The 26,652-nt window shown below is 41.3% G+C and overlaps 2 protein-coding genes across 6 annotated transcripts in view; one reads left to right on the top strand and one right to left on the bottom strand.

Annotated features, from left to right (window-relative positions):
• vars2 (valyl-tRNA synthetase 2, mitochondrial) overlaps positions 1-20,730 on the bottom strand; it is a 32,172-nt gene extending 11,442 nt beyond the window's left edge. For 2 of the 4 annotated variants that reach the window (XM_062409359.1, XM_062409363.1), the window contains exons 1-24: positions 19,692-20,730; positions 18,742-18,823; positions 18,544-18,644; positions 18,216-18,337; positions 17,411-17,477; positions 16,477-16,574; positions 16,309-16,390; positions 15,843-15,962; positions 15,156-15,264; positions 14,970-15,058; positions 13,377-13,467; positions 13,123-13,250; positions 12,861-12,964; positions 12,459-12,540; positions 12,230-12,306; positions 11,989-12,076; positions 11,749-11,842; positions 11,066-11,136; positions 10,372-10,497; positions 10,165-10,269; positions 7,381-7,449; positions 7,204-7,282; positions 4,921-5,051; positions 3,394-3,546 (exon numbers count right to left, since the gene is read on the bottom strand). In XM_062409359.1, the coding sequence (XP_062265343.1) occupies positions 3,394-3,546; positions 4,921-5,051; positions 7,204-7,282; positions 7,381-7,449; positions 10,165-10,269; positions 10,372-10,497; positions 11,066-11,136; positions 11,749-11,842; positions 11,989-12,076; positions 12,230-12,306; positions 12,459-12,540; positions 12,861-12,964; positions 13,123-13,250; positions 13,377-13,467; positions 14,970-15,058; positions 15,156-15,264; positions 15,843-15,962; positions 16,309-16,390; positions 16,477-16,574; positions 17,411-17,477; positions 18,216-18,337; positions 18,544-18,644; positions 18,742-18,823; positions 19,692-19,880 (2,457 nt within the window). In that variant the 5' untranslated portion in view covers positions 19,881-20,730. The remainder of the gene's footprint in view (positions 1-3,393; positions 3,547-4,920; positions 5,052-7,203; positions 7,283-7,380; positions 7,450-10,164; positions 10,270-10,371; positions 10,498-11,065; positions 11,137-11,748; positions 11,843-11,988; positions 12,077-12,229; positions 12,307-12,458; positions 12,541-12,860; positions 12,965-13,122; positions 13,251-13,376; positions 13,468-14,969; positions 15,059-15,155; positions 15,265-15,842; positions 15,963-16,308; positions 16,391-16,476; positions 16,575-17,410; positions 17,478-18,215; positions 18,338-18,543; positions 18,645-18,741; positions 18,824-19,691) is intronic. The other 2 variants (XM_062409361.1, XM_062409362.1) reach the window with 2 other exon arrangements.
• On the top strand, positions 20,626-26,652 carry ppp1r11 (protein phosphatase 1, regulatory (inhibitor) subunit 11). 2 transcript variants are annotated; one of them, XM_062409365.1, is made up of 4 exons: positions 20,626-20,718; positions 20,998-21,111; positions 23,144-23,252; positions 24,920-26,652. In XM_062409365.1, the coding sequence occupies exons 2-4, from the start codon at positions 21,034-21,036 to the stop codon at positions 25,102-25,104; spliced, it is 372 nt and encodes a 123-aa protein (XP_062265349.1). In that variant the 5' UTR covers positions 20,626-20,718; positions 20,998-21,033; the 3' UTR covers positions 25,105-26,652. The 2 variants fall into 2 exon arrangements, with proteins under 2 accessions (XP_062265349.1, XP_062265348.1); XM_062409364.1 differs by lacking the exon at positions 20,626-20,718 and adding an exon at positions 20,751-20,892.

The following is a 26,652-nucleotide window of genomic DNA, read 5'->3' as shown; positions in this document are numbered from 1 at the left end:
TCTCTCTCTCTCTCTCTCTCTCTCTCTCTCTCTCTCTCTCTCTCTCTCTCTCTCTCTCTCTCTCTCTCTCTCTCTCTCTCTCTCTCTCTCTCTCTCTCTCTCTCTCTCTCTCTCTCTTAAACCTGTTTTTACACACGTCCCGACCTACATTTATACATTTCATGTTACATGGAGAAATCTAGATTTAACGAGCATTTATACATCTCGACGCCATTCGGCGCCAAAACCATGAAATAAGAAATCTCTTTGTCTTAAATATCCCCTTTGTTAAGGTCAGTGACCAGCAGCCATTTTGCTTTTCGCAACGTGGCTTCACTAAGGTAACCTCCATCTTGGAAGTACGTGAATGTAACATCACCTTGAATTCGGCCAGAGGACGTCACCACGTCATTACGCCATAGCCACTCCCCTTTCTCTTTCTTACACACACACACACACAGACTCCGTATTACATGTGTGATAAGTGCTGCTGCTGTTGTTACCATCTTTGCAATATTGGAGTTTGTTAAATGAAGAATCATTGAAATAACATTAACTTTATTTCCCCTTTTTAATAAATACTTTTGTAATTAAAGTATTTGTATTTCTGTGATTATTTGTGCATATGTATGTGTATACAGCTGGATTACTATAGCCTGTGTTCGAACTTAAAACCCTTCCTTGTTTATTATATAATCATTAATACTAAATGTTGAGATTATTAATATAACTTTTATCATTATGAGACTGATATTTTATAGATTGACTCGTTGGTCCCTGTAACCAGGGTGGTGCCCCGCGACAATAAGCAATGATTACAGATTGGTATTATTCTTAATTGACAATTTTATTGTTTTTCATTAATTATTTTAACTATTATTAATGGATAACCGTATCATTTCTAATTAAATGTGTTACTGTTCTTAATTAATAGCTTTATCTGTTTTGATTATTTTTAATAAATAATTGTTATTTTAATAATCATATTTCATGATTATTAATAATTAGCCAACGTCAATTCTACTCCTACTATTGCACAACAGTATGCACCAAACAGCAGTTCAGAGTACTCGGCCTTCTTGGAGACCCTGAATGGAGTCCTGTATGGGGCTCCAGTAGGGGACTCCGTACTTCTGCTGGGTGACTTCAACGCCCACGTGGGCAACGATGGAGACACCTGGAGAGGAGTGGTGGGGAGGAACGGCCTCCCTGATCTGAACCCGAGCGGTCGTTTGTTATTGGACTTTTGTGCTAGCCATGGATTATCCATAACAAACACCATGTTCGAACATAAGGGTGCTCATAAGTGTACCTGGTACCAGAGTACCCTAGGCCGAAGATCAATGATCGATTTTGTGATCGTGTCATCTGATCTGAGGCCGCATGTTTTGGACACTCGGGTAAAGAGAGGGGCGGAACTGTCAACCGACCACCATCTGGTTGTGAGTTGGATCAGGGAGTGGGGGAAATTTCCGGATAGACCTGGTAAGCCCAAACGAGTAGTGCGGGTGAACTGGGAACGCCTGGAGGAGGCCCCCGTCCTAGGTATCTTCAACTCACACCTCCGGCGGAGTTTTTCTGGCATTCCTGTGGAGGTTGGGGGCATTGAGCCGGAGTGGGCGGTGTTCAAAGCCTCCATTGCTGAAGCTGCGGCGGCTAGCTGTGGCCTCAGGGTCTTAGGCTCCTCAAGGGGCGGAAACCCTCGGACACCGTGGTGGACACCGGTGGTCAGGGAAGCCGTCCGATTGAAGAAGGAGGCCTTCCGGGATATGATATCCTGGAGGACTCCTGACTCGGTTGCAGGGTACCGACAGGCCCGAAGGGCTGCAGCTGCTGCCGTGTCGGAGGCTAAGCAGCGGGTGTGGGAGAAGTTCGGAGAGGCCATGGAGAAGGACTTTCGGTCGGCACCAAAGTGTTTCTGGAAGACTATCCGGCACCTCAGGAGGGGGAAACGGGGAACCATCCAAGCTGTGTACAGTAAGGATGGGACTCTGTTGACCTCAACTGAGGAGATTGTCGGACGTTGGAAGGAACACTTTGAGGAACTCCTGAATCAGAATAACACGCCCTCTATGTTGGAGGCAGAGTTCGAGGTTGATGGTGTTTCATCGTCAATTTCCCTGGTGGAGGTCACTGAGGTGGTCAAACATCTCCGCAGTGGCAAGGCCCCAGGGATTGATGAGATCCGGCCAGAAATGCTAAAGGCTCTGGGTGTTGAGGGGCTGTCATGGTTGACACGCCTATTCAACATCGCGTGGGAGTCGGGTACAGTGACAAAGGAGTGGCAAACCGGGGTGGTGGTTCCCCTGTTCAAAAAGGGGGACCAGAGAGTGTGTGCCAATTACCGGGGCATCACACTTCTCAGCCTCCCTGGTAAAGTCTACTCCAAGGTGCTGGAAAGGAGGGTTCGGCCGATCGTCGAACCTCAGATTGAAGAGGAACAATGCGGTTTTCGCCCTGGACGTGGAACTATGGACCAGCTCTTCACTCTCGCAAGGATCCTGGAGGGGGCCTGGGAGTATGCCCATCCGGTCTACATTTTGTTTTTTGGATCTGGAGAAGGCGTATGACCGGGTCCCCCGGGAGAAACTGTGGGAGGTGCTGCGGGAGTATGGGGTAAGGGGGTCTATCCTCAGGGCCATCCAATCCCTGTACTCCCAAAGCGAGAGCTGTGTTCGCGTCCTCGGCAGCCAGTCAGTTTCGTTCTCGTGGATGCTGGTCTCCGCCAGGGCTGCGCCTTGTCCTTAGCCCAAATGAAGGAGTTCAAGTACCTTGGGGTCTTGTTCGCGAGTGAGGGTACTATGGAGCGTGAGATTGGCCGGAGAATCGGAGCAGCGGGGGCGGTATTGCGTTCGCTTTACCGCACCGTTGTAACGAAAAGAGAGCTGAGCCGCAAGGCAAAGCTCTCGATCTACCAGTCGATCTTCGTTCCTATCCTCACCTATGGTCATAAGGCGAGGTGATGACCGAAAGGACGAGATCACGGGTACAAGCGGCCGAGATGAGTTTTCTCAGAAGGGTGGCTGGCGTCTCCCTTAGGGATAGGGTGAGAAGCTCAGCCATCCGTGAGGAACTCGGATTAGAGCCGCTGCTCCTTTACTTAGAAAGGAGTCAGCTGAGGTGGTTCGGGCATCTGGTAAGGATGCCCACTGGGCGCCTTCCTTGGGAGGTGTTTCAGGCACGTCCAGTGGGGAGGAGACCTCGGGGAAGACCCAGGACTAGGTGGAGAGATTATATCTCAACACTGGCCTGGGAACGCCTCGGGATGGGGCCCCCTGCTTGAGCTGCTCCCCCCGCGACCCGACCCCGGATAAGCGGATGAAAATGAGATGAGATGAGATCGATGAAGATTATTTAATCGAACGCCCATCCCTAATCACAATGTCATTAATGTGGAGCTATACTGCTACTCACCATGTAGACATCACACAGGCTATGGACCCAGAAGGAGTACAAGGCAGATGTGACAGTGTGTAACTCATAGGCTTCAAAAGCCTGCTCACACTTTAACACTGTGATGTAGAGTCTGGAGCAAATCCACTGGTCCATGCTGCTCAGAGGAGTTGTCTGAAAATTGGAAAAAAAGGGATAACTTTAAAACACAGAAAACATTTACAAAGTGTATTCAGGTTATCTTTGAGTTTAACTTTACAGATTTCCCATTTCAGAGCAGAGCTTCAGCTTAGGTGTCCATTTTTACGTTAGTGTAGAAATTCATTGTTTGAATCACACATTTCCCTTTTCTCATTTAGTTTTATTAAGTCCAAACATGAGCAGTTACAACTGATAAAGTATGGGAACACACAACAGTAGGAGCTATTCTTCAAATTTAAAGTTAACCAATAGTCCAGTCAAATGTACTAGATCCTTTCTATGAGGTGTCCAGAACAACATAATAAAAGTCCTAAGAAATCCTAGTTGAGGAAATATGTTTAATTCTCATCAACCCGAGATGTGTGGCAATAAGGCCAGGCAACAATACACCCCAATGGGGCTATTTTTTCCTTTACTGCAATCAAAATGAAACTTTACACAATGAAAGTACCCATGAAAAATAAACAAATTTGAATAACAAGTTTGTTTGGATTGAATTTAGTATGCAAATGAGCTATGCACTAATCGAATATGCCCAAAATACACTCAAATAGGCTTGATTTTTTTCCTTTACTCCTACCACAATAAAACTTTACATGGTAAAAATATACATGAAAAGTAACTTTTTTTTGTATTACAAGTTTCTTTTGAAAGGAAATTGAATATGCACATGAGCTCCACACTTATTGAATATGTCTTAATTTGCATATCAGAAACAACATTCTCATGTATGAATAATACATCGGCCCAATCTTCATCCGATCATCCCACTGCCAATGGGTGATGGCAAGATGCTTTTAGACTGGCGTCTAACCTGAAAACTGCTAGGATTTCATGGGACTTTTAGTATGTTGTTCTGGACACCTCATAGAAATTATCTATGCTGAAAAAAATTATTTTACAATTAGTCGGCCGTAAAACGTTTCTTTGCCTAGACTATAAGAACAGAACAACACTTATGTGGCCTCGGTATCTATAGTATGGACTAAACCTATCATATTTTGTTATTTTCTCTCTACTTTCTTATAGAAACTGATCAACATTTGGGAAAGCTGGTTCATTGTAAGGTTATCGGATCATATTGATCTAATGTATGAAGTATGAAGCAGTCAGCCTAGCTTTGTAAAAAGACAAAAAGATGCAAAAAGCAGCTTGTCTTGCACTGTCCAAAGGCTAAATACACCAACCAACAGCTTCATTAAGAGCTAAAAACATTCAAGTTTCGCACTTGTAATTATAACTTGAATTCTGAGGCTGTCGGTATATATAAGTTGTAAAATATTCATCCATCAAAATAGAAGCACAACCTAAACAAACATTATGGCTTTCATTGGTTCTGTGCCGTACCTCTTCCAGGGATGCCAGTGGGGCTGTAGTGTGACCCAACACTCCCAGTGTGAATCTTAGCGTTTGCCACATTTTGTTGCAAAAGTGTCTGCAGCTCAGTACCTGAGAGACGGACAAACTGATGTCTTCTCCTGATAAGAGACAGTCAAACACACAGGTTAACTTTGCTTTTATGGTGAATAGTTACTAGTGGGAGAAGAAAGGACATGAGTCAACAATAAAAACAGAAATAAAAAACACAATATAAACAACAGATGGATCAACAATATAAAAACAGTTAAAATAGTAAAATGTCAAGAGTGAAAAGATAAAATCCTGCCACTTATTAACTATTGATAAATGCTTACCAATAAAGCAGAGTTTTAAGGAGAGACTTAAATGATGTAAATGATGTCTGATTTCAATAGATTGAGTGTTTCACAGTCGCAAGGCTCGAACGGCAAAGGTCCGGCGGTTACCATTAGTCATAAGCCGGGATCTGGGAACAACAAGTAGAGCTGAATCCACTGATCTCAGAGAGCGCTCGGGCACATAAGGAGCCAATAGATCTTTTAAGTAATTTGTAGCAAGTCCATTTAATGCTTAAAAAGTGATCAATAAAATGTCTATATCAATCCGAAATAAAAAGGCAGCCAGTGTAGGTCTGGCTACCACAGGAGACATGTGTTCATATTCCTTTCGGGCAGCAGTGTTTTGACACAGTTGGAGTCGATGAATAGAGCTTTCACCGATACAAAGCCTAAAGTGCATTACAGTAGTCCATGCAAGACAAATTAAAGCATGTATAAAATTATGCAAATGAGAGGAAACTAGAGATTTCTCATGATACACAATATATATCTCCATATTTTCTAAATCACGGTACATATTTTAAATTCAACCTTTTGATGCACATATTTCACCAGTATGATGATTCAAGTAGACAGTCTTTTTTTATGTACATGCAGAAAGAGGAAAATCAAAATCAAGTAAGTAGCAAACTTGGCTGCTGCACTCATAAGATTTTGAGAAATTTAAACAAATAGGGTACACCATCCTACTGCAGCTTAGTTCTCAAAGACCCTTAAAAAAACAGAACTCAAAGCAACAAAAAGGTGCATTCAACAATCCTAATAACTGACGAGTGTTTATTAGTTAAAGTGACAGCGAGTCAGCAGGAGAGTGGAGGAGGACACGATAACTCAAGCTCGGTGCAAAACAATCTTCTGATCATTGGGCAGCTGTGGACCAGAGAGAAACTCTGTATTTTCACTGTTTGTTTCCAATGTTCTTCAACAAAGTCACTTACTGGCTTCACATTAATGCTCTTCTGATTTCACTGTGTGCTCAAAGGCAACACTTAAGTCTAAAATGCTTGTGCCTCTATCGGCTGTTAAAATTAGGTTGCTGAAGACCTTCAAAAGAGCCTTCAGCCTTAAAACCTGACCGAGAACTACTTAAAATATAATTGTTATTCATGAAAGAGTTAAATTGGTTTTAGATAAAAACAATAACTTAGAAAATAGGTCTTTAATTGCGTGTAGTAAAGGTTCCAGATTAGTTTTTTTTCAGTAGCTGTTGAATGATTGCATTTTTGAAACAATTTGGGAAGATGCTGGCTGTCGGAGAGTTGTTAATAATCAATCAAATAAAAGGACCAACAGTGGGGAATACCTCTTTTAAAAACGTATTTGGGATAGTATCTAAAATGAAGGTGGAGGATTTTATCTGGGAGATAAATTTAATTACTGGATGCTAGCAAACAAACACAGTATCACCTGCACCTCTTCAGCACCCCTAAAGTTGGCCCTGGCATACCTTTTGTCACAATATAATAGAGGGTTTTCCAGTGTGATGCTGTTAGCCAATAACAAGCGTGTGAATCCTGGTGGATTGCTTTGTAACACCAACACTGAATTGCTAATGTTTGCCTTGCAAACCTCACAATTAATAATAAATTCAATGCGACAGTGATATCTTCCCAGAATTTATGTCCTCTGTGATTATTATAAACTGTTGTGCAGTGTTTTAGCAGCAGATGAGCCTTCAAATACATAATCTGCTACTCCAACTTTTAAGGAGACGCATTGCAGATCTCTTGCCGGCGAATGAAAGATTTTGGGAGAACCAATCAGTAGTCCTGTCAGCTCTTCACTACAGTCCATCACAACTTATCTCGCTCTATCAGTCTAGTTCAAGCTGTATCCCATCTTCTTTTCCTGCAAGTGTTTCACACTCACACAGATCCAAACATTCATTCACTCTGACCAAAGGTCTCTTTAGACAGAGCAGAGAGTCACTCACCCTGCATCTTGTGTGAGCAAAGGGCGAATCTCAGAGCGTCCGTTCCACACTGAGGGATCCCCTTAGGGAAGTCTTTCCTCTGTGGGGAAGTAGATGTAGCAGACAGATAAGTGAGGAAGTAATGAGTGTGCTCAGTCAGCTAGAAACACATTCAGATAAGGAGAGAGAAGAGCTGACCTGTGCTTCTATGGCAACCAGCTGCTCCCTGTGGTCAAGGTTCCCTTCCATCACTTTCTCCTGAAGTCTCTTGGAGGAAAAACATATATAAGGGAATGTGTTTCACAGCAAAATTACTTTTGAGTAGAACACACCAGACATAAATCAAAATGGGCTGTTACCTATTCACTACTATAAGCTACACTGTCCCTTTGCAACTTATCAGGCCTCTGACAGCTTTACTCTTCTCATATCCCAGATAATATAAGCTCCCTTCACTTTTGTGCCCCTGTAAATCCCTCCAGGAGACCAATTGCTACAACACACACAGCACTGTATCTAAACAGGGGAGGTAAAAGGAAAATCCTCAGCACCTAGAAGAAGGTGTCAAAGTTTAGAGTTTTCAGCTTTAATGCAGATGGAATGCTGATATAATATGCCTACAGGAATCACACCTGGAATACACTTAATCATTGCCAATCACCACTACCCTTTTTGCGTGGCCATAACATATCTACCTGAAAACAAGGAGTGCCTTGTTGTAGTGATTTTACAGCCACAATACCGTCTGGGGTAGCAGTGGAGGTATGGGGCCTGACCCACGACCTCTCAAATCATCTTGACGCAAAGGATAATGCATCCTTCCAGAGTGCATTAGCCTTAGTAGATATAACCAATCCAGCATAGATTTGACTTTTAAAAGCAAAATAAGCCTGGACAACTATCAAAAAGGCTCTAACTCTAAAAAGGAACACCAGTCAAGAATAGATGACATTACCGGCAAAGAAGCAGCACAATAACTGCTGCTGAATGGAAAGCCTAACAATAAAGAAAGGGGATATCCAAAGAACTGGAAACAGGACTGGGCCACATCATGCAAAACTGTGACAGAAACTTTGAACTGTTCACCTTGGAAAGAACTGAATGCGGCAATGAAACACCTCACATTTTGGGGATAAAACTAAAGATTGTCTCCTATTGTAATTAAACACCTGGGCTATAGTCTACCAAATCTCAAAGATATAGAAAAAAGCAAAGGTGATGGATTTACTGACCCCGCATCTCCCAAAAGTTATCATCCAGTATCCTTATAATGTATCATGTACAATATATGAACGCATAAACCTATTCCATACTATCAAACTGTTGAAGAACACCTCTCAGTAGACCTAGCCGATCTCGCTGCAGTCAAGTACTTAGCCTGGCACAATACATCGTGGAGGAATTCGAGACCAAGCAAATAAATTGTGCAGTCTTTGTCACAGTTCACAGCTGCGTCCAACACAGTGGATCACTGGGCACTTCTCTTGAAGGTGTTGCCAGAATGGTCCAGAACTAAAAGATAGTGCGCATTATAAAGTCGCTGGTTTTCAATTTGCAATTCTTTGTGGAAATGGATGACAGACAAAGTAGATGGAGGGTCCAGGACAAGACACTCCCATGGGCTCAGTGCTGGCTCCAACTTATTCTAAAGGGGACATATTATGAAAATTCCACTTTTGTAGTGCTTCTACACGTTAATTTGGGGATCTGGCCTGTCTAAAAAACTCTGGAAAAAAACACTTCCGCGATTTGTTGTGGTTCCTCTATGTAAGAAACGATACGCTAGAGTGCATCGAATGAGTTTACGACTGAAATAAACGTCATAGTCACACCATGCCCATGTATGGAATCTAGCTAGATGGCATTGGACGAGCGAGCTAACGCTCGCAGGGCGGGGCACTCAAAACAGGTCAATCTGAGGAGGGCTTTTTTAGACAGGGTAAAAAGGGTGCTGTTTTAAATGATCCTTGTGGAATTTTGACCAAAATATGTTACAGACATTTCATTAAGACCCTAAGGAACCATATCAACTGTGGTAAAATGGGCATTATATGTCCTCTTTAACAACCACACAAACGACTAAGGATGGGGGAAAAATAGATTCACTTACGAATTGCGATTCTTATGAATCGATTTTTTTAAATTTAAAATAAATAAATAATAATAATATATCTTTTTATAAAACATAAATGTATTGGTTTTATATATAGGGGCAATATATGGGGGGGAGGACGAACCTCACCCCAGAGCATATTGACCAGCTGTTGTTTTTGCACAAGAATCTAAACATATCCAAGCACTAGCTTGGCATAGCCTACATGCAAACAGTGAAGCATAGCCTACTTTTTGTTTATTTCAAAGTTTGTGTTGTAAGTAAACTTTTATTCATTCTATTCAATTTACCTTTATTGTTTAAAAGTAGCCTAAATGGCATACATTTCCTAATCTGTCAGTTTTTTGCAATTGACAGGAACTACAATAATAGGGCACATTTTTATTTATTTTCTCTATTGGCTGCCCGGCAGTCATTAAGTTAATGTCGATATTTGAAATAAAACTTGTAAAGCTCTCAGTTAATTTGACTCTGTTGTATTTGAAGGTATGATTCAACTGTTTAACATGGTCCAGTATTCAAAAAAAAAAAAAATCACAAGAAATCGTAATATCGAATCGCACTACTTACAGAATCGCAATACCGACAGAATCGCAATACATATCGTATCGCTACCTAAGCATCGTATCGGGAGGTCTTTGCCGATTCCCGTCCCTACAAACGACCACCTGCAGTACCAGCGCAATCTCAGATACATACACGCAAATGACCTTTGCATTGCCACAGAGTCAAGCATTTCAGACATGCACTGAACTTCAGAGAGCTATATGAGCTCATGTAAGAACACAGAATGAGATTCACAGGAGTGTGACAAATATCAATTAATTTATGGTAATATGGCTCTTGAGCTAAATCCACATGCTACCTACCTCCAGAGATACTCCATGAATTACATCTAATGGGTCGATGACATTTCCAAGAGATTTACTCATTTTTCTTCCATGTTTATCTCTCACCAGAGAGTGAAACAGCACCTGAGGAAAACAAACAGAGGAATATGATAGTATTGGCTGAGACTGTGATTCAACTAAAGAGTTTGCATGTAGTTTTGTGTTGAGGTTTTATTAACTAAGTACCTGCTTGAAGGGCAGTTGACCAGTCAGCTCTGTGCCCAGCATTACCATTCTTGCCACCCAGAAGAAGACGAGGTCATTGCCTGTCTCCAGAATAGAGATGGGGTAGTAGTGCAGAAGGTCAGTGGTCTGTGGGAAGTGAAGGTTATAATCAGCAGGCGTTTTGTTTATTCGCATGGGAAGGGGTGATGGTGGGTGGGGTGGTGGATGGGGACGGTATGTGTGAGTGTGTGTGTGTGTCTGTGTGTGTTTCACAGTGACTATAGTATACTGAGCTTATAGTGCATTCTGCCTGCCTGTGGGTAAGATTAAGCCATCTCCAATCATCTCGCTCCTCCTCCTGTTTTGCTTTGTGTCATGCCCTCGCAAATCTCTCAGGCATTTTCAATGACAAAATTAACAATTAAATGCAGATCCTGCTATTGAGACAGCAGATCCTGCTATTGAGACAGCAACACTAACTATAGGAAGTACACCTGCAAACACAAATGCTCTGTCTGCACATGCAGCACTCTCTGTGTGGGTGTGACTGAGAGAGAATGGCAGAATTGACAGGCTGTGGAGGGGACACATTTTAGGTAATTTTGGTTTAAAGCATGGCACCCACCAACCCCCTCTACAAAACTATTCATAATTAAAATAAATGTATGACAAGGTATGGGGATGTTTACTGATTAGGGTTGTAGGGGAAGTTTACCTGTTCTGGCCAGCCAAGCATGGCGAAGGGAAACAGTCCTGAGGAGAACCACGTATCCAAGACATCAGGGTCTGTTGATGTAAGAAACAAAGAAATACATTTGCATCAGAGTAGGACCAGAATACCAGATCTCAATCACAAGACTTGTAATTAAGCGACAAAAAGGGTTTGTATGCACAGCCCATACATTTTGGCTAGCTAGCCTTTGCTATTTCGAATGCCACCAAAAAACTTGCCTTAGTAGTTGATTCTTGAGTCGCAGTTTGTCGGTGAAAAAAATGTTGCTGAGTCTGTAAATTAGCCGCCAACCTCTGAGCCGTAGCCGCCTGTTCTTGCGTTGACTGCTTGCTAGCATAGTTAGCATGCTTCGTAGCAAAGTGACGGCTGATGTTTTACTCCTTGAGAACTGCGACAGTTTCTCGGCATATCAGGCATTCAGAAAAAGTATTTTGTTGTCAACTCCGTGTAAAACACTCTGCACTTATTGTCCACTTTTCCTTGATCCATTCATTTTACATATCATTTTACTTTCGAGCCCTATACACCACACTACCGGTCAAATTTAATTTAGCTGATGCTTTTATCCAAAGTGAATTACAATAAGTTAATTCATCATCATTCATTTTCATCAGCTGATATAGCACCATGACAGATCCAGTGACACACGTAAGATTGGTGATCACCTTGAGTCAAAGTGATGGCCTCCGGACGCACTCCATATCTGATAGCAGCTCTCTGTCGTGCTTCATCCTCGCTCTGTCCCCAAACCCACCGCTCCTACAACAATTAACACACACACCAAAAAACATCACTGGGAAAAATGTCTCAATCTCTCAATATCTTTCTCTCTCTCTCGCTCTCTCTCTCTCTCTCCTTCTATCTAAAATAAATTATTCTCAACATAAACGAGGCAAAGAGCAAACCTCTTTTGTGTCAGTACAATTGGGAAGCTCCACTTGGTAAGCAGGGATCTGATGACCCCACCAAAGCTGCCTGGAAATGCACCAATCACTGCAAAGGAAACAGTGGGATATTGTTAGGAACCCATGCATTGAAACAAAAGCTCATTCATCATTAGAGTGGTGTCATTTCATACACATGTCCGACCAGTAACAATGTACACACTCATTCAGTTTGACCAAGGCAAAGGTCAGAACTGTATACCTGATGCTGGACAGCCACGTCTTCCAGGTCTTGTTGTAATAGTCAGGGATGATTTGCAGCTGTCCGTCCTCCACTGCCTGATAGCAAACCACAAAGTCACGTGTAAGTGATAAAAAAATGTTGAAGATATTGAAAGTACACTATGTGATATATGTATGTGATATAACTAAAAACTCTTACAGATATGATTGTTGTCATATATATCTACATCTCACAGCTACCAACCTACCTGTAAAGCTTTTTTAGCCATTTGATCACAGCGGACAAACCACTGCTTCTTTAGAAGAGGTTCAATGATGTCTCCTGAACGGCTGTGACAAGTCAAATGAAAGAATCCACAAATAGAAAATTATCCAGGCAAAAAAAGAGCCTGAAAATAAATCGTGCTCATCTTTCAGGGCCTCTGTACAGAGATCAACAGAGCATGCGCAATTTTCAGTGCATCACAAACAGAGACTGCACTCATGCTGCAGTGTTATCGACCCCTTGTAGGTGTTAAAGACAAGAAATGCTCCAATACAATACAAACTCACTGACTGGACAGGCTGCCCTTTTTGAAGAAGTGTTAAGCTACACACATGTATGAAGCACACACAAGGAAAATCTGATGTACGTGTGGATTTTCCTCTACCTGCAGATTGGTAAAGTCATGGCATGACTCTTCTTTCCTCTGAAAAGCTTCCTCTCAACCAGTGCATCCACAACAAACTGCCTGGCATCAAAACGTTTCACTCCCTTAAAGGACACATAGCAACACAAACGTGGTCAGTCCATATACTACCACTGACCACAGGAACAACATGTATTTTGTAAGTTGCAGATCGCTCATTAATAACATCTCCTCAAAGACTTCATATGGTATTGACATGATAATAACAGTGCGGTCCACGCACCTCCAGCCACTGGCCACAGGGGGGTGTCATGGTGCCATCTCCTCGAATGACAGTGAGGCGTGGCAGGGAATGCCTCTGTGACAGCAGGAAGTCACTGTGGTCATGAGCAGGTGTCACCTTCACTGCACCTACGCAACAAAGACAGTTCGACACAAGCAGCTCAGATAATATGAGAGCAGCAGCATTCAGGGACAAATCCACATAATGGACAAGCTGTTTTGACGATGCTGTATAAGAGGGAGTGTTGCTATCACCTGTTCCAAGCTCCATGTCCACCATAGAATCAGTGATGATGGGCAGGAGTCTGTTGGTGAAGGGGTGTCTGCACTGCTTCCCATTAACAGCCTAAAAGTTGACCAAATAAAAGATATGAGCACAGCACATCTGAGTTAATGAGGGTCATGTATAAAAATAAATCATAGAATTAGACATCTACCTACCAATATCACAAATCTCTGTCTGTCTGTCTGACTGTCTGTCTGACTGTCTGACACATGATAAGTTTACTGGGTGTAGGGCCGTATGCTTACAGTTTGTCTGCGGTATAGCTTGAACATGTCTTCTTCTACGTTTTCTGATAGAACAGAGAAGTGGTCAATTGTCTTCTAAGTAAAAGCACAATGTTTATTTTTGTTGCTGTAATGCTTTATACCTTAGCATGCTCCTCTTGCATGGCTTAGTATATCGAAGTTTAACATTGGCAGTGAGTACTGATTAATGAACTTTAATAATAATGTTACACTAAGCTGCTTGGGCCTTGGGTCTGATTTATCGCCCAGAGGGTTTGGTCAACTGGAGCTGTGCACTGGAATCTGCCATCTCTGACATGGAGGTGAGACAGTTTCACACACTATATATATATATATAGCTCTTATTTTGAAAATGTGTGAACTGGGTCTGAAGATTATGTCGATCGTGAATACTTCCTCCACCACTGACCATTGTAGATTTTATCCATATCCTCTCCCCTTATCCTTACATACATGTACCCGTACATATACATCATTGTTCATATGTTAGTTTACAAATTGGGAAATTGCAATAAACTCTTATACAACCTTTTAAATTCAGGCTAAAACAACAAAATAAAGTCCATTTGAGTATTTGTGTGTCTACGCGATAATATATTGACACGATAATATAGAAGTGAAAAAGTGATTAAAATATTTGGATTTGAATTTGACTCAAAGGGATTGTTATCACACCACAGGATTGTAATTCAGATGATAAGTGTTGTATATCTGTGAGCCTTGTAATGACCAGAAAGACCAAGATTGTTCTGCACCCTGCGACTCCACAGAGTCTGCTCTCACGCTGGCTACTCTTCTTTTATAGTTTAAGTAAAATATTCAGTCTCTAAATTACTGAACAAAAAGAGGAAGCTGTTCTCTCCTTTATCTGTTTACAAGAAAGCTGATAATCAAGGTTTTTTTCTGTTTTATTATTTGTATAAGTAAAAGTACAAGTGTTCATCCAAGCTTATTCAAGATTCAAGAGTTTATTGTTACATGCAAACGGTTATCTCTTTCTGCCGACTACACTTTAATTATCCCTTTGAGATATCATCATCATAGTTGCTCTGGTTTAACGTCACACCCAATTCAATATCATTTCCAGCAAACCCAAAAAACTTATGTTGCAGCATGGTAATAACAGCATATTAATGTTGTACAGTTTGGTCTATTTGGGCTGAAAAGCCTGATGAATTCCTTTGATGTCTAATTTCCTTATTTTTATAGATTTATTAATATGAATATTCCCTAAAGAGGTGAACCCCCGTCTACATTCAATGATATTCAAAGGCTGCATTACCTTCTTTCAAACATCAGTGAGAATTGAGTACTAACCTGATAACGCGGATCATCTGGATGAACAGCAACAGCTACATCTCCTAGCATAGTCTCAGGACGGGTGGTGGACACCATCACCTCTCCATCTAAAATACAAGGTAGAGGAAAATTTTAGTACAACAAATAACAGACCATGTCCAAGCAAAACTTGTGTCATACTTCCAATAAGTCACAAATCCTTACCGTGGTCATCTATCGGGTAAGCAAAGGTAAACATTGTACCAAACTCAACCTTGTTTTCATAACCAGGAACAGACAACATGGTCGGCCCTGACAGCTCCTTTGAGTCAACCTGACAACAAATCCACAAACAGAGTTAACATGTATGTATGATTTGCCCAAAAATGCTAAACAAAATTCTTGTGTAACAATGTATAGTCAGAAGGTAAAATAAGAGAAGTGCTAAAAGCTGTGTTGACATTAAACAAGAGGATAACAGGACATTTTTGTTTTAAGACCTCATTCTGCTGTTTGTGTTATTGGCATAGAACTGTCTTTGGCATTGGAAATGGACCTTAATAATAAATGGAATAGATTACTTTGGAAACAGCAGTTTCGCACCTAAAAATCTTGACTCTTGAATCTCAAGGCTCACTCACCAGCTTATACCAGCTTTCTACATGCAGTTAGAACCCACAGATCCTTACAAAATCTAACAAATATCACAAGCTGCCTCCGTCTTATTAAATCCTGAATGTCCCGGACCTCCTTAAATTAAATTATGACATTTGACAAGCTTTGTTGGTGCTCTTTCTTTCTTTGATGAACTTACTGATGTCCCACAGTTTACCGTATATAACAAACACACACACACACACACAGACACACACACACACACTTATATATATAGTGTGTGTGAAGCTGTTTCACCTCTATGTCAGAGATGGCAGATTCCAGTGCACAGCTCCAGTTGACCAAACCCTCTGAGCGATAAATCAGACCCACGTCACACAGCCTGACAAAGGCCTCAGTCACAGCCCGGCTGAAACCCTGGGATAAAATCCAATTAACAGTAAAAACTACCCTAATGAGCAGCTTAGTGTGACATTATTATAAAAGTTTATTAATCAGTACTCACTGCCAATGTTACACTTCGATATACTAAGCCATGCAAGAGGAGCATGCTAAGGTAGTATTTTAGCTCTTAATAGATTGAGGTTTATTAATTTTAATTAAATAAAGTATCTATATCTATATATATCTATACTCTAAAAATAATATATTGATACAAATAATTACCATCTAATAGAAATAACACATCTTAAAGAACCTGTGTAAGTCTTCTGACTCACTTTCCAGTGTCACATGGTGGAAAACAATAGTGCTACTGCCTTACTGGATCCATGGTGAAACAGGCTCTGCTCCAGTCCAGAGAAGCACCGAGGCTCCTCAACTGTTTGTAGATCTCTTCTCCTTTGCTGAGACATGGTGGATTATGCATGAAACAAATTATACGTTGACCAAATAGCAGACACAAAGTGATGAGGTGAATGTGGAGACTTACTCATTCTTCCACTTCCACACCTCTTGAAGAAACTCATCCCTGGTGAAGTTGTGTCTATGCTTCCCCTCTTCCCTCAGCAGTCTTCTCTCCACCACAGTCTATCACACAGGAAATGGAGACCTCACTGCACTCATCAGCATATGGAGGCTCAGTCAAATGTAGTACAATCACTTCACAAAAACTTAGGTTTTTCACAAGAATCTGTAACAGATATGCATAAAGGTCACTAAATGAATGAATGAAGTAATGAATAGATGAAGACACACTTAAATTACCACTTAATTATATTGTAATACCTTTTTGCCGATATGTACCAAACGTTGCTGATATTGCATTGTGATCCATAGCTTTGCTTTGCTTGTGTCGTGTGTAGTACACGTTGGGAAAAGCTAAAACAAGCAGCACAGGCACCAGCCAATCAAATCACATTTAAGAAAATAAAGCGCTTGCTGGAGAGAGGAGGCAGAGGCAGCTGGGGAACAAAGCTAACATCGCTACATGGTCAGCAAAGAAGTGCAAGGCTCTAGTTTTTTTTAGACAACCAGTTATGTTGTGTGTCCTGAGCAGGAAATTGTGATTTATTGTTATTATGAAGATTACACCAGCACAAACTGTCAAGCACCCACATTGTAAAGCATTAATGCAACGCTGATGTGCGAGTGCCTTGTAAGTGAGTCAAATCAGAGTTTGAAAAGACTGCAACCTTTAAAGATATTCACATTATCTGAATTCAGAGTACAGATGCTTTATATTGTCTGTCTTTCATCATATGAACTTCGGATTTGTCGCTAACCTCTTTTACTAGAACTTACAAAGGATATACCCTTCTCAAGGCTGGAAGGAACAGCAGGAGCAGGAGAGTCCTGAAAATATGAACCTATCCTTTATATTCTCCATAGTCATGAATGAGAAAGAAAAAAGGGAGTTGTCATACCTGTGTTGCAATACCTGCATGGTCACATCCTGGAACCCAAAGCACTCTGTAGCCCTGCATCCTTCTCCTGTTGGATTATAAATTGATACATTACTACTAAGTCCACAGACAGCACTCCCAATCAATCAATCAAATTTCAATCAAATTTTATTTGTATAGCCCATATTCACAAATTACAATTCGTCTCATAGGGCTTTAACAGGGTGTGACATCCTCTGTCCTTAACCCTCAGCAAGAGTAAGGAAAAACTACTAAAAACCCTTTTAACAGGGTAAAAATACGTAGAAACCTCAGAGAGAGCCACATGTGAGGGATCCCTCTCCCAGGACGGACAGAAGTGCAATAGATGCCACGTGTAGGAGAACATCATCAATAATCAAAGTCTCTAGCAGCATTTGATGAGGGTAGACATCCCGAAGGACAACCCCAACATGACATGCCAAGCAGTCCCGCTGCAAGTACAGTCCATGCTCAGCAACCATCCAGACCACGATCCACCATCCAGACCACACGCCACTCCAGTCCTCAGTCACCGTCCACCGGCGCCCACCAGGACCCATCACAAGCCACCACCGCGGTTCTGGTCCACCGCCCGTGCCCAATGCCAACGCGACACAGGGTCCGCCACCAGCACCACGATCAGCCCACACGACACAGAATCCGCCACATTGGATCCAACACCGCGACCCCGGTGCGCGATCCACAAACCGCAATCCATATGTGTCCAATGGGACACACATATCTGAATAAGTGACAACAGATTTGTAGTTTCACACAACATGCTGCAGATGCAGTTGGCATTTACCTCCGAACCAGAGCGTCTTGTACAGCCACAGTCAGAGCATGGCCCAGGTGGAGAGTACCAGTCACGTTTGGTGGAGGGATGCACAGAGAGAAGGTCCGATCCACAGCTTGAGGTAATCTCTCCTGTATGGACGTGACAATAATTGAGTTTGAAAGCAGATGAGATAAAGACAAAGTTTAAGTGCAAACCGTTTCTGTTTCACACATGCACATCTAACTACAGTCACGAATCATGTTGAGTGATTTGTCATTTATAAACTTCATATATACAAGTTTTTTCCTTTTTTTAATTAATGACACAGCATTAGAGTGTTGTTATAGTTCCTGACATGTTGCTCTGGACTGAAGAATCCTTCTTTCTCCCACCACTGATACCAGCTGGACTCAACATACTCTGGACTGTATGAGGTTGGGAATGGCAGGCTGGTGTCTGTGAATAAGGGAAAAAACTTTTCTAAGTCTACAGAGACATACAAAGTGTAGCTGTTGATGGGAAAATCCAACAGAAGTGAAAAGAGGTCACTCACCTTTCTTTGTGCCAGGAGGAGTTGTAGCTGTGTACAAGATCCTCTGCTTCTCAGTCCATTTTACTGGTTTATCCTCAGCCGACTGGAAATACAATCCACATCGAAAGAGATCAATTTTATAGAGCAGAGGTCTTCAACAGGGTTATCGCGACCCCTAGGGGTTCCGCGGAGGTACTGCAGAGGGGGGTCGTTAATTTTTAGTTGATTAGAGATTTTTTCCAATTTAAAAAACAAAAATTCCCACAGTTTAAAATGTCTTTAAATACACATTACCATGAATCTGACATATTGTAGCGAATGGATAAATTGAGGCAGAAGACGTTATCTTAAAGTCAGCAATGCACACACTGGAGCTCCTATACCTTGCACATGTTTAATATAAAAATGTGAATATTGGAACCTTTGTATTATTTGAATAGCTTAGTATTGAATGCACAATAACAGGGTAGCCATGCTTATGGCACTAGGTCCAGTTTAATATAAAACACAATGTTCATTCAATTTATATAGTAGGGGTTCCTAGCTTAATCTATCCAGCAGTTTGGGGGTCCTTGGCCTGAAAAAGGTTGAAGAACCCTGAGTGTTTGATATTATAATGTAAACAGTAAACTGAAAAGAATCTTTTGGATTTTGCAGCCTTGGGAGACTGAGATACAAATTTAAATTATTAATTAGGAGGATTGGTGGAAAAACATGGCCACCATTAATCAAAATAACTTCACAAAGGACAGAGCTTATTACAGCGTGGTACGGCAACAGCACACAAACAGACCGCAAACGCCTGCACAGAGTGGTCAGATAAGCCCAGTACATCACTGGGCCGACCGTCCCATCTCTGCAGGACATCTATCAGCAGAGGGTCAATTTTTGGTATAATTTCAGTATTAAATTTGGAAAAAATAACATGCTTCTTGGATGGAAGTATCTGCAGGGTTTACTTTCCTACTTACACTGTGTTGACTTGACAGTATGGTCTGTTCCCGCTCTCGTCTCCGCCTCTGTTTCTCAGCTTGGAACCGTGGAGGAGATATTGACTTAGACGAAGAGGATGATGAAGTGTTTGATGGATTACTCGAACAGAGTCTGGCTGCTCCTCTGCTTAATACCCTCACACGGAGGACACCACCTGTCCTCCACATCTTGAACACGAACAGAGAATTCTGACCGTGTCATGAAAAAGTCGGTTCTTATCATTCAGATAAACTAATTCATAAACGAGCAACTCATGGTATACGTCAACCTGCAATGACAATTCATGTTTTAAACTACAGCTATGTTTACTCACTGTGTTGTCAATACACTGAGTGCTCAGATGTCAGTCACGACCTTTTAATTTGTTCGTTGTAAAACCGCGAAACATTTCTACAGTGCCGTTGGTTGTATATAGACAATGTGTCACTGTATGACTGTCTAAAAATAACAATTCGAATTCATGTTACTCTGCCATCAAAATATATGATGTCTTCCGCTCTCGAAATAAGCATGACATTTCCAGGCGGGTGGTTTAACACACGGACAACCGGAACTAACTTATGTCCGTCTGGAAATATCTTCCCCTCAGCACTACCGCTGTCAAGTTAATCAAATTACAAACGTGCCTATATTTGAAAATAAAATCCCTTGAAATTAAACTTTAAATGATGTCAACCCAAAATGCAGTATGGATAAGCTGGCCACTTTCCCCTCACATATATTATATTTTGGTAGTGATGGCGAGATGAAGCTTCATGAATTGGACAATAAATGTAAAACAGGCAAGAGTGATTATAATGACACCATAGCTTTGAATTGAATAAATTAATGAATGATGTTTGTGATGCCAATACATACATTATGAATTAATTAATATGGTGTCTTTGAACGTCACCACAAACGTCATCAACACTTGCCACCATACGCGCTTCACAAAAATCGTCCTGGATTACTCGACAGACGCTTCGAAGCCTCGACACGGAAGCACGCATCACTAATTATTGGGTATCCTAGTGTCTTAACTTGACTAATCATTCGTTTGTGCGACACAGCTGATCATTTGTTTTGGACATGGAATCATTCGGTTTCCGGTTTGACTGTATCTACCCAGTTCACTTGGCAGCTTGACTTTGTGTTGGCCTCACTTCACTAAGGTGTTAAGCACGTCTGAGTGTTCAGGTTAGAAGCCCTCCACTTACAGCTGTTTGTGGTCCAAACAACCGAGTTCAGCGGCTCCAGCCATTACAACACGATATTACAAGTTTCTTCTTCTACACCTGACAGCTAGCTAACGATAGCGTTAGCACAGCAGCTCCAGGGATGGCGGAGGCTCCTGGGACATCAAGTGAGACGATAACGGAGACTGTTCAAAATAGCACACCGCCTCCGCCCCAGCAGGTGAGTAATAAAGAGTTCGTCCGTTAGATGTTTTACCAAGCGGGTATATTGTCCGGTACCAAAGAGTGGTCCCGCACGGAGGAGGCCGCGCTGTCTACACGTTATTGAAGCAACATCCTATCGGTGTGCGGAACTGGACAGGGCCTAACGTAGTGACGTTACGCTCGTTTGAAATGACAGCGCTCCATTGGATGTGTTTAAGTATTGTCCATCACGACTCCCAGGTCAATCTGAGTACGTGTGAAGTGTAAGCTGCAGGTTGCGGTTCCTCAGCTGTTATTCTGGACCTTGACACTCGTGCATGCAGCTCCCTCTGATGCAACTGATTAATACAGTGAAAGAGTAAATCGTAGAAATAGCATTATACTCACAGCTGAACTGTGTCCTGAATGGGTGGAGGGGACTGACAGGTCAGTGGTTACAGGATACAAGGGGCCCGCTGTCACTGTGCTCCTGGAGTGGGTCTGTGTTTTAGCTTGAACCCCCTGGGGGAGAGGGATATCATGGGAAAGTGTTAGTGGAAGTTCTCAGAGCAAGGGGTCTATTAATTTTGAGCTCTAAAAGAGCTTCTGATACCCAAGCAGGATCAGAACATTTTCCCTCACTTTATGGCAGACCAATGCTGGAACAAAGAAAAATATCTAGGTCACATCATTAGGTATGATTTATGAGATGATGACTGTGCAGCGTTTTTTTTTTAGAGCTGACTGTACTTCACAGCGCACTTGTGGTGCAGCTATAGGGCGGCTTTGGCTGAAGGGTTGAGCGGTCTTCCTCCAACCAGAAGGTCTGCTGATGATTCCAGTTTTCCCCATCTGCTAATAGTGTGTGTGTGTGTGTGTGTGTGTGTGTGTGTGTGTGTGTGTGTGTGTGTGTGTGTGTGTGTGTGTGTGTGTGTGTGTGTGTGTGTGTGTGTGTGTGTGTGTGTGTGTGTGTGTGTGTGTGTGTGTGTGTGTGTGTGTGTGTGTGTGTGTGTGTGTGTGTGTGTGGAGCGTGGCCTAGGGGATAGAGCGGGTGCTCTGCAACAAGAAGGTTACCGGTTCGAATCCCACTCTATCCAATCTGCATGTCTAAGTGTCCTTGGCAAGATACTGAACCCCTAAATGGCCCCTCATAAATAATGAGTGTTCTAAAAAATGTAAGTCGCTTTGGATAAAAGCGTCAGCTAAATGACATGTAATGTAATGTGTGTGTGAAAACTGTACTGTAATGCTCTTTGAATGGTCATCAAGACTAGAAAGGCAGTATATAAATACAGACCATTTACCATGTTTGTGGCATCATTTTATTTGTAGATTAGCTGACACTAAATATGTGATAGTTAGGCCCTTATACTTAGCCTTGTTTTTGGAAACACTGGGACAAAAGTCTGTATGTGTTTAATTCCCCTCGAATTTAATAAGTGTGATGATTATATTCTAACATTTCCCACATGCTTAAACCCAGCTCCAGATAGAAATTCTTGTCCCAGTCTGGTGCAGAAGAACCTGAGGTCTGAGCAGGTCCCAAACCTCAACCCCTCCTAGCACCTTTGGGGTGATCACAATGGTGTTGGTTGGGTGCTCATACAATTTTGGTGTCCAAAAACATCGTTCCAGTCACGCTGATATCTGCAAAGTGGCAAATACAGATTGTAACAATTATTGACAATGATCGATGCTGCACATGTTCAAGATAATAAATGATCCTGAACATGTTGTCAACAAACTATTTTCTTAAAGAGATCCACGCTCCTAATGTCCTCTGTTGCTGATCACTTAAAATAGATGTTTCTTCCGAAATCATTTAGTGTTTACAATATATTTCCAATCTTTACAATTAAATTTAATGGCCTTTAATCCTTGCATTTACCTTTTCCCAGCACTCGTAAAAGCTATAGCCTTGGCAGGGGAGTTTATATGTATTTGACATATTTTCAGGAGTGTGGGCAGTGGGAGTATATACATCCTACCTAGCGATTAAACAGTCAACAACTGGGCCCAGTTTACATGTGATACCAAGTATTTTACAGGAGACCTCTCACATGTTACAGGAGGGAAGAAGCCTGACAATCAAGCTGAGGAAGAGGAAGACTGAGAAGAAGGTGGAGTGGTCCAGTGACACTGTTGACAACGAGCACCTGGGAAGAAGGTCTTCAAAATGTGAGTTTTCCTCTTTTTCATCAGCACCCACTTAAAAGTATTCATGCGATGGATACATTTCTTTTGTTTGGATAATAAAATTTAGGCTGGAGCTACTTTTAATGTTTTTCAAATTGTGAATACATACATTTGTGTATATATACATGATTTTCAAGCTGTCAAAGATTATGTTTACCACCATTGTATGCTACATAATCATTTAAAATATGAAATAGCTGTTATTTTTGTAATTATTTCCTGTCCCGATCAATAATGCTTTAATAGTAGCCATTTTCTAGAGGTTAGGGTGTGTAAAATTAATGATATTTCGATTAAATTACACATTTTGGGGGGGTTCGGACCATCCCAACTGTTATGTACCTTTCCAAGTTTGTTTCTCCTTTTTGAGACATAACACCCATGTTCAAACCTCTCAGTATTTAATTGTTGATTGTGAGCTTCTCTTTAAACGATTAATTCTCAAAAAATTGTTTGTGTTGTATCAGTAATCAACCTTGATCCCTGTGCCAACATATGCCAAGTTAGCTCATTGATTTTTAGAAAGGAGAACCTGGATAGTCCATGAATTTTATGTTAAAGGGACATTTTATGAAAATTCCACTTTTGTAGTGCTTCTACATGTTTATTTGGGCATCTGGCTTGTCTACCATCACAAAAACTCTGGAAAAAAACAACTCCCGCGATTTGTTGTGGTTCCTCTATGTCAGAAACGATACGCTAGAGTGCGTCAAATGGGATTATGACCGAAATAAACATCCTAGTCACACCATGCCCATGTAGGTAGTCTCTCTACATGGCCTTGGACGAGCGAGCTAACGCTAGCCCGGCTCCCTAGAGTAGTCATCCCTGCATTGTAATATGAATACTTAGTTGTCGTTCCTAAATTACTATATGGAGTACTTTATAGCCATTACTATATTATTACAGGAATACTCAATAATCATTATTACGACATTAGAGTTGTACACAGTAGTCATCACAGCATTACTACACGAGTACTCGCTAGTCATCACTATAGTATTGAATGGGTTCTCAATATTCATTGCTATATTATGACATAAGTACTTGAAATTCATTACTACATTAATGCATGAATACTCAGTAGTCAATAATACATATTAAACTAGTACTCAGTTATTTTTGGTAGGACCACACCCCAGCTTCAAACTCAGCCTTCATTTTGATCTCAGCTACTCACCTGCTATATAACTACATCTTGCACAGTTGTGTTGTCACACTGACAAAATCTACCCAAAGACAGCCGTCCGTCGGTCTGTGCGCCCATCTGCCAAATGAATGTCTTCAATATCTATGACCACATTTTGCTGACACACATACAGAGAGAATTGCTACTAGCCAGCTTGGGGTAGCTACTGATAATTTATTCCTCCTTTTCATCCTCCTGCTGCACGACTCAAACAGCAGCTGAAAAGCTATTTTGATTACATGCTCCCTTTAGTTACTTTTTCTGACCAGAAATGTTAAAACATTACATTACATTTCATTTAGCTGACGCTTTTATCCAAAGCGACCTACAATAAGTGCATAAAACCCCAAGGGTACAGACCCTGTTTTGTTTTTTTTCCCCAAACAAAACAAAGAAGTGAAGAATAAGCAGTAGATGCAGATCCACTGGATCGATTCTAATTATTTATGTTTTGTTCCAGGCTGCTGTATCTATGAGAAGCCCCGACAGTTTGGAGAGTCGTCCTCTGAAAGCGAGGGGGATGATGATGAAGAAGGGTGTGGCAGCGCTCACTGTATCCTGGGGCATGGAAGGAGAGACAATGGACAGAGAGGGTCTGGGGGTACCACAGTGCCCCCAAACACTGGAGGGTCTCATACCCACTAATGAGCTATGTAGGCTGATTGTGGGATTTTGAGTGGTTTCTCACCACAGCATTGCCGTATTATAAAACTGCACTCTTATTTTGAGTTACATCACTGAGGTACAGGCAGGCCTGATGCTGCGTTCTAGTCATGAGTCAGAATCTGTACTGTTGCTCTGAGAAACACAGAGTAACACATCTGGCAGATAAAAGAAAAAACCAGGAATCAACATATGGAGACATTTCAACAAATAAACGCATGCTCAGTACTGTGCCAATTAACATGAATGAATGATATATACAAGCTGAAACTTCTCTTATCTAAAGCTTTTATCACAAAGGAGACATGATGTGAAAATAATAGGTTCGAAAGGACTGTACCAGTGTTTATGCTTGTTTTAGCCCTTTTTCTACACAGCGCACAATATGAGAGGTTTTTCAAAAGCATGATATAGGGTGATACAATTCGAAAAATGCTATAAACGGTGATAAGTTGTCCATTACAGTGAACATCATCTTGGCTTTTGTTTTTCCTCAGTTTTTAGAAAGTTAATTGTTGATTTTTCACATCAACATCTTCAATCTATGGAATATTTTCTCATTTAATGGAGTTGTCATGAAACTTTGAATAACAGAGAAAAATTACTCCATGGCCAGACCTAGGGTAATAAAGATAATTTGACCAGTAGTCTAAAAGACAAAAAACACTCAAACATATAGACTATTACATTCAACAAGTAAGTCATTAGAGAATAATGCTAAAAAGTTATTAAATATGAAAAATAAAATGAAAGACTGCAGCATGCCAAGGAAAATGTTCTGCAGCGCAGCAGCATGATATAACACTGAGTTGTCATAAATTAGTTCAAACAAAAAAACATGCTTTTATGGTGTTTAGTGATGTCACCATGTCAAACAAACTGCAAACAAATGGATCAGTGGTTTAAATTAACATTTCTGTTCCCCTTTCAACAGTGAAAACATAATTGATGTCAGGCCAACTATTAGTGTTTAATGTACAATTGTGATGGCAAGCAGTGGTGATGGTAGAACTTCAGTAATACCAGTACACTAACCCTTCTAGTTCAAATCACATGGATGTACATTACATACCTTTGGATCATTTTCAAGAATGTAAGCTGCAGGTGTCTGACAGTATAAAAAAAAAAAAACTGTAGAGTGCTTTGGAAAATGTTCATCAGCTGCGATTTTTCATGAAAGAGCTAAAACAAACGTCAGTGTCTTTAACCCTTTGCTTTGAACTCACTCCGTCACGTTGCACTTTCTCCAGCAGCAGATTGGACGTGATGACTCTGAGGCGTCTCTGAATCAGCACACAGTTTGGAGAGTGGGAGAGGGATAGATGCAGTATGCCTGTGTATTTAGCTCATGACAAAGTGGCAGAGTTAATTGTATATAATTCAGGTAATCACTTTTTATTTTTTATTTATTTGCTGGTCATAATTCTATACTTACTAATGCCCGAGATGCAATCAACCACATTCTGTAGTAACATTGCATTTATACTCCATGATGTGTGGATTAAAAAGTGGACACCCACAGAGATCCCA

Source organism: Platichthys flesus, chromosome 17 (genome assembly GCF_949316205.1).
Source record: "Platichthys flesus chromosome 17, fPlaFle2.1, whole genome shotgun sequence".
Lineage (NCBI taxonomy): Eukaryota > Metazoa > Chordata > Actinopteri > Pleuronectiformes > Pleuronectidae > Platichthys > Platichthys flesus.
Note: the sequence above shows the minus strand (reverse complement) of the source record. Positions and strands in the feature narration are given on the sequence as shown.

What these genes read in the sequence shown, in the direction of transcription:
- ppp1r11 (XM_062409365.1), top strand. Translation starts at nt 21,034, where the DNA reads ATGGCGGAGGCTCCTGGGACATCAAGTGAGACGATAACGGAGACTGTT. An exon ending in CACCGCCTCCGCCCCAGCAG is followed by an intron (nt 21,112 to 23,143) that starts GTGAGTAATAAA and finishes CACATGTTACAG; the next exon opens with GAGGGAAGAAGCCTGACAAT. An exon ending in GGGAAGAAGGTCTTCAAAAT is followed by an intron (nt 23,253 to 24,919) that starts GTGAGTTTTCCT and finishes GTTTTGTTCCAG; the next exon opens with GCTGCTGTATCTATGAGAAG.